Genomic DNA, 7,804 nt, shown 5'->3' with positions numbered 1-7,804 from the left:
TTAGACCACTGAGCCATCTCTCCAGCCCCTCGGAACTAATATTAATGTATAATTAAAACAACATTTACACAGCACCTGCCTGGAAAGTATGAGGCTCTGAATTCAATTCCTGGTACCAAGAAAAGAAAACATGTAAAACAAAGCTAAAACATAATCACAGTATCCATATAACTAACTGGCTTAGTCAAATATTAGTTGTTATGTAATGATTCATATTAATTACAACAATGCAACTCCAATTGTGGTCATAGAGGCAGTGTTACAGCACCAACTATTATGAGTTTATAACAGAAGGCTGATAAAGATTGAGAGTTTTGAAAATTTTAGCAATTTGATAATGTAGTATTTTTTGAATACAGCACCTAAAACTGTAGGATTATATCTTTGGATTTTTATTTCATGATTTAATGTATGTTATCCAAAAATGAATACATAAAGAAATAGCAACTAAGAAAAACTGGTGATTTACCAGAAATAATTCAACAAGCACTATCCTGAAGCAGTATTATTAAAAATCTTAAAGCTTGATTTTTTTTCATTTTGTATACATAAAGTCAAAAGTATCTTTAATATACTCAGATTTTTTATACACAGAGTTCTATTATTTGTTTACTAGAAAATTAGATAAATATTTTTAAATTTTATTTTTTATTAGTATGTTTGCAGTACATAATAACTACATTCCTTGTGGGAAGTTGGTACATATATGTAAGACATCTCAATTCTTTTTTCATTCCCTTCTACTTTCCTCCATACACCTTCCCTCTGTCTCTTGGTCTTCTTCCCATTGAAAAGGATTTGTCTCCTTTTTTCCTGTTATCTATTTTATTTTTCTCTTTATTTATATCTGAGGTTCTTCATATAAGAAAAAAAAACTATATGGGAATTAATCTTTTTTGCCATAATTTTATTGATAAACAAATAGCAATGACACAGTTTCAAATCAAATTTGTAGGACAGTTTCAATAATTAACACACTGCATACATTCATCTTAGTGGTTAATTGCTGTACAAGATGCGGGCATGATATCCTATTTACAAACACCATTAGAACAAATCACTCTATTCATTAAGAGAATGTAACTATATATCTATCCTAACCATTTTGAATACACAGATACCAAATGGAAATTCATCTGTATCCCATTTTTTGTTTAGTTCCATCATTTAAATATTATAGGTGTGTTAACTCAGCAAAATATTCTAAAAGAGTCCAGTAGTCCATAATAGTATTGGGTCTTCCGCTTCACTGGCAATGTCAGAAATTGTTGACTTAAGTCCCCCACAGGAAAATTAATCTTGTGTGTCTAAATTATTTCACTTAATGTTATAGTCTCAAAGAATGTCTATTTTACTTCTGATGACTCAAGTTTATCATTCTATATGGGAAAATCATACACCTTTGTGTATCAACACCACAATTTTTTGTCCATTTATCTGTTGATGAATATATAGGATATTTCCAAGACTTGACTGCTATGAATTATGCTGTCATAAACTTGAGCATACATGTAGCACTCTATTACGATTTCAATTCTTTCAAGATACCTCAAGAGGAAATAGCTGCTCAAATAAATTTCATCTTGAGTGTTTTGAGCACTCTCCATACTAATTACCACTATAGTTATGCTAGTTTACATTTACAGAAATGGTTTAGTAGATTCTCCCCCCTTTCTAGTGCATCTTGTCAGCATTTGTTATCACTTTATTTTTTTGATGATAACCATTCTTTCTGGGGTAAGAGGGAATCTCAGTGTTGTTTCAAATTGCATTTCTCTAATGGCCAGAGGTGCTAAACATGTTTTTCAAGTATTTATGAGTCATTTGTGCTTCTCCTGAAAAATGTTTATTGTTTGATTTGCCCATTTTTGATTGTGTTTTATTTTGGGTTATCTAAATTTTTGAGCACCATGGATATTCAAGATGTTAGACTTCTGTCTGCATGATAGCTAGCAAATTTTTTTTTACTGTCTCAGTGATCTCTTCATTCTCTTGGCTGTTTTCCTGTACTGTGAAGAAGCTTTTTAATTTGATATGATCCCATTTATTGATAGTACTATTTCTTATGAAATTTAGATTTTGTTCAGAAAGACCTTGCCTACTTTTTCGTTTTCAAGAGTATTGTCTATTTTATCATCCAGTAGATGTTTCTATTTTAACATTTAGATATTTGATACATTTTTATTTGCTATGAGTACAGAGTGTGAGACATGGTTCTAGACTCATTCCTATTCACATGCATGACTAGTTTTCCCAGCACTATTTGTTAAAGAGGCTGTCTTATCTGGGTATATTTTGGATCACTTTGCCAAAGATCAGATATTTGAATGCACCTGTAGTTGTTTCTTCAATCTCTATTCTATTCCATTGAACCACATGTCTGTATCTGTGTTTTAATCACTAAAGCTTTGTAATGTAACTTGAAATCCATGACTGTGGCATCTCCTGCTTTGCTGTTGTAAGTCAGGATTGCTTTTGCTATTCTGTTTTTTTTTCTGTTTCCCCATGAACGTTAGGATTGTTTTCTCTAGTTCTGTGAGGACTGCTCTTAATATTTTGATCAGAATATGAAAAAAATGTGTTAAATCTGCATATCAGCTTTTCAAGTATAGGCATTTTGACTATGTTGGTACTGCCTATCCAAGAACATTGGATATCTGTCCATTTTCTGATTTTTCTTCAATATCCTTTTTCAGACTACATACTGTTATTTTTGTTATAGAGGTCTTTCACTTCCTTATTTATATTAAGGCTTAAGTGCTTTATTTTTCTTACTGTTATTATGAATGATATTTTCCTAAATTCTTTCTCAGGGAGTTTATTACTAGTATAAATGAACACTATTGATTTTTGTGTGTTGATTTTATATCCTGCTACATTTCTGAATTGGGCTATTAATTGTAGGATTCTTCTGGAATTATTGTTTTGCTCTTCTGTGCAGAAAATCATGTCTTCTGCAAATAATGCTTGTTTGACTTCTTCTTTTCCTATAAATGTCCTTTTTTATTTATTTCTCTTGCCTGACTGATATGGCTAATGTTTCAAGTACCATATAGAAATCAAGTCATGATATTAGATATTTTTTCCTTGTTCCTGATTTTAAAGGAAAAGATTTCAGTTTTGCCCCATTTACTATGCTGGCAGTAGTTTTTTTCTAAGTGGATTTTTATAAGATTCAGATGTTTGCAGATACATCTTTTAAAACTGACTTGATAGTTACTAATATTGTTGTTTTATTAACCCAGGCTTACATGGAATACCAGGAGAGAAGGGAGATACAGGACCTCCTGGACTTGATGTTCCAGGACCTCCTGGGGAGAGAGGTAGTCCAGGGATCCCTGGAATACCTGGTCCTATGGGACCCCCAGGATCACCAGGGATCCCAGGAAAAGCAGGTGCCCCTGGATTCCCAGGTTTGTTTAATATTTTCTCTCATTTTTCATTCATGAAATTAATATGACTCTACTAAATTATTTTTATCCTTCTCTTTTCTGAATTGACTTTTGTCTGTTAAATTGTTAAAATAGCCTTGATTGTAGGAGACTCCATTCATTGCTTGCACTTTTTTTGCTGTTAGAATTCTGGTCAAATATTATTGTATAGTAAAGAACTCCAAACCTTCCTGGTTTAAACCAACATTTTTATTTTGCTTAAGATTCTGCCATTAAAAATCAAGAGATGGTTTTCCTGGGTTTATCTGTAACCCATATAACCCCAACTAAAGCAATTAAGACCAAAAGCTCTGCTTGTTTGGTGGAACTTTCCTGTCCCTTGGGTGTATCTTGCCTCACATGGCTTCTCATCATCCACAATGTTTTTTCATATGGCTTGCACTCCTTACACCATAATAGTATCCGAATTATTTTTATCCTTTTATGGCAGCTGGTTTCTAAGAGAAAGTATCTCAAAAGCCAAAAAGGAGTGTTCCAGAAGTCCCCATTGGAAACTGCAAAACATCTAATGATCTAGCTTGAGAGTTACAGTGTCATTTAGTTAAAGATAATGCAGGGTCAGCCTAGATTTTAGGTCAGAGGACTAAACCAAGATGTGTATATTGGGAAATATTCCTCACTGGGACTCATCTTTGGAGATTAGTTGCCATAAAAATACTCAGGCTATAAGTAGCCATAATGAGCATCTATATCCCTCAGTATTTGTAATAGTGGGTGCTAAGGTTCTGCAATAGCTTTTCAACTGATATCTTAAAAATTATTTTTTATTTTTCTAATGTCAAAAGAGACAAATGTTATTTGTTGGTATTCTTCAAAGGAACTAAAGGTGAAATGGGTATGATGGGCCCTCCAGGACCACCAGGACCTTTGGGAATTCCTGGCAGGAGTGGGGCTCCTGGTCTTAAAGGTAATATTTGGTGTTTTATAGCTAAAATGTAAAAGAGTAAAAAAGAAACTTGCTCTATATTACAGAGAATATTTTTATTGACCATATTAAAATAAGCAGTACTTAGTATTTTTTTCTATGTGAAATGGCATTGTAAGTTTTATGGCCTACTTAATTTGGTAAGCATGATAAATTTTTACCTCAAAAAATAAGGACTAAGCTTTTATTTGTTGTTTGACCAGTCAAAGAATTCCAGAAGAAGAGTGACTGTTATTTAAGTTTCAGTATATGTGCACTCAAGGGACTTGCGTATATGTTTTGGTGACCTACTAGCCTACACAACTCTCAGTTATAAATAATCTTTAAAGGTATTAATCGTGATAGATAAATATGATCTGTTTTGTCTTGTTAACACATGCTGATTTTAGGTGATACTGGCCTACAGGGCCACCCAGGACTTCCTGGCCCTGCAGGAGAAAAAGGTGGTAAAGGAGAACCTGGCCTTCCAGGCCCTCCTGGACCAATGGATCCAAATCTCTTAACCTCAAAAGGAGAAAAGGGGGAACCTGGTTTACCAGGTGAGTGAATGTAATCATGTATTTGTGAAAACATTTTCCACCATCTACATTTTCATTTTCTTTCATTGCTGGAAATTGAACTTATGAGGGTTGTTCGTGCTAAGCACATATAGTACCACTTAAATATACTCCCAGCTCCTATAGTTTAACTTTAAAATCATATGAAAATTAACTTGTTATGCAGGACTTTTAAACAAAATGTACTTAGGTGCATCAAATCTTGGTATTGAATATTAATTTTTATTTGATTCATGTTGGTGCAATGATAATTTTTGAGTATTTTCTTTGTTGTTTATCTATCTTGAGCTGTGAGGTTTTAAAACAGAGTTAGACAGTCAGCTTCAAGCGATTCGAAGAGTACTATACTATCACAATAAATAGAAAAGTATATATAGACACAATCACTTGGAAAACAGATTTTGTCATTTAGGAAATTTGTTGGTCCTTTTCATTTTTTCCTTTGAAATCAGATTTGGATGACATGTGCATTATTTTAGTGCAGTGTTTTAATATCCTTATATTGCTTGGCTTTTAACTATGGTCCATTGTTATTCTACTTGGGCAAAATAAAAATACAGTCTTGTACTATGAGTAGCCATTCTTAGCACTGGAGGAAGTCTTGAATTATGTGTGGAAAATATGTTATTATAGTTGCTTTATTAGAAGCAAATATAGCATAAAGTATACGAGGCTTTAAATTTAAGCAATCCTTTTATCTATAGAAGTGTAATGTGTTCAGAATAAAATATCAGAGTATAGATAGACATAAATCAGCATGCAGAGCACTTATAGAAAACAGATTTCAAAAAGCACTTACAACAAAAATTATATAGTCTTTCAAACAATAACAAGCTTTACTAGTTATACTAATTGCAGCTTGTAGTAAGTTTGTAATTCTTTTTGTGTCTTAACCATTAATATTGTAAGTTGTTTACATGTGAGTATGTTTATGTACACAGACTTTTGTTTCCCATTGAATAAGATTTGGTGATAATTTTTCCTCTTAAATGCTTGAAATATTGCAGTTTTGTGCAGTCACAAAAGAAGCTAGTTTTTATTATGGCTAAAATGAGGTACCTTCCTTGACTTACTCCTTGCAAGTCCTCTTTTCTCTTTCAGCTATGCTTTCTGCATGATAGAGGCAGTAAAGTATATGTGCCTTTACTGTAGCCCTATGAAAGAAAGTCATGGAATTTAAAAGGAAAGCCTACGAATTTCTCATTGTGTGATGCTGAGGCCCATAGGAGAAAGTGAAGTTCTTACGTGCTCTGTATTTCTTGATGTTAGGTAAATAAAAAATAGCAGGTTTCAGTGTGAGTACAGGACTAATGGTTTGTACTGTATCAGAAAATCACCAATTCTTCTATTTTATGTATGGTTCAACACTAGAATAGCTTGTTTTACCATATTCATATAGTGGATTAACAATAGTCTAACTTGTGTCTCCTATATCCTTGGAAGGTGTTCCTGGAGTTTCTGGACCAAAAGGCTACCAGGGTTTGCCTGGAGATCCAGGACAACCTGGACTGAGTGGACAACCTGGACTACCAGGACTACCAGGTAGGCAAGACAGACCACTTGTGGTTTTTTATTTTTAATGTATTTGGTTGTTGCAGGGTCTTACTACACAGCTCTGACTCGTGGTGGTCCTCCTGCTTTCAGCCTCCCCAGTGCTGGGATTACAGGCGGGCACCTCTACACCTGGGCTCTGGCTGGCCCAGCCAACCCTTGTGTCAGGGCTGGCACTACATGTGGTGAGGCGGGGGGCAAACTGTGATCTCTGTGCTTGCCTAAGTTTGCCTAAGCAGGTGTTTTAGTACACTGAGCTATCTCACCGGCCCTCTTGTGGCTTTTGGATAGCTGAGCCTGGCCAATAGCTATGTATATGCATGTTTGATAGTGCTTTGAGTTCAGTTCCAGGAATGTGCTTGGGTGCAGTTGAAATACGGCCTTCCTCTTTGATAGAAATGCTGCTATTTAGCCAAGGTTTCAAAAGACAAGAGATCTGGGATATTTTTCATTACTCATTTTTCTTTTCTGGTAACAGAGTATACGAACAAGTATGATTCAAAGGATGTGCTGTATTTTGTAGCATATATTGCAACATACATAAGTAAGACAATTACCTGATATTAGTCTGAATAACTTTTTATTTGCCAGTTTTTTTGGGGGGATACAAACAAGGTAGTTATTAATCTATACAAAAACAGATAGTTAGCAATTCTATTTTTAAAATTCAAGAGAGCTGAAAACCTCACAACCTTTCTGTGTATTGTGTTACAGCATTAATTTTTTAAAATTTTTTGTTGCTCTTTTGCATTTATTTCTTTTCTTTTTTTCTTGAGAAATAAGTAAAATCAGACAGTTTCACAGCTGATTAATAGGACAGTTTTGATAATCAATACACTGTACATTGTTATCTTTTTAGTGTTATCCATAGTACAAGAAGCAGACCGGATATTCTGTCCAAACACTGTTAGTATACCACTTTCTTCTTATTGAATTAAGAGAAAGTAGCTGTAAATTTATCCTAACTATTTTGTATATATAAATACAAAATGATCTTTCTTTTGTATCTTTTTTTTGTCCTGTCACAGGTGAATATTCTATTGGCATCTAAATACTATAGGTATTTGAATTCAACTAAACAATCTAACACTGTCTAGAAGTCTATATTATTAGTGGGTTATCCTCAGAAGTTATTGACTTGAGCCTTTTACAGCTCATCGCATTAATATGGATTTACTTTATATACCTCATTTTTATACTTTTCTGCTGGATGGTTAAGACCAAGATATAGCAAGACCTGTATGACAAGAAATGTAACTTTTGTATCTGATAAGGTCAGCCAAGTACTCTCAGGATTTATCCTGTAGCCCTGTACCGCC

At 33.9% G+C, this 7,804-nt stretch overlaps 1 protein-coding gene across 1 annotated transcript in view; it reads left to right on the top strand.

Annotated features, from left to right (window-relative positions):
- Col4a5 (collagen type IV alpha 5 chain) overlaps positions 1–7,804 on the top strand; it is a 351,283-nt gene that overhangs the window by 264,262 nt on the left and 79,217 nt on the right. The window contains exons 28-31 of the mRNA XM_004642629.2: positions 3,246–3,413; positions 4,270–4,359; positions 4,767–4,916; positions 6,378–6,476. Of these exons, the coding sequence (XP_004642686.1) occupies positions 3,246–3,413; positions 4,270–4,359; positions 4,767–4,916; positions 6,378–6,476 (507 nt within the window). The remainder of the gene's footprint in view (positions 1–3,245; positions 3,414–4,269; positions 4,360–4,766; positions 4,917–6,377; positions 6,477–7,804) is intronic.

This window comes from Octodon degus, unplaced genomic scaffold (assembly GCF_000260255.1).
Source record: "Octodon degus isolate 3935 unplaced genomic scaffold, OctDeg1.0 scaffold00157, whole genome shotgun sequence".
NCBI lineage: Eukaryota > Metazoa > Chordata > Mammalia > Rodentia > Octodontidae > Octodon > Octodon degus.
Note: the sequence above shows the minus strand (reverse complement) of the source record. Positions and strands in the feature narration are given on the sequence as shown.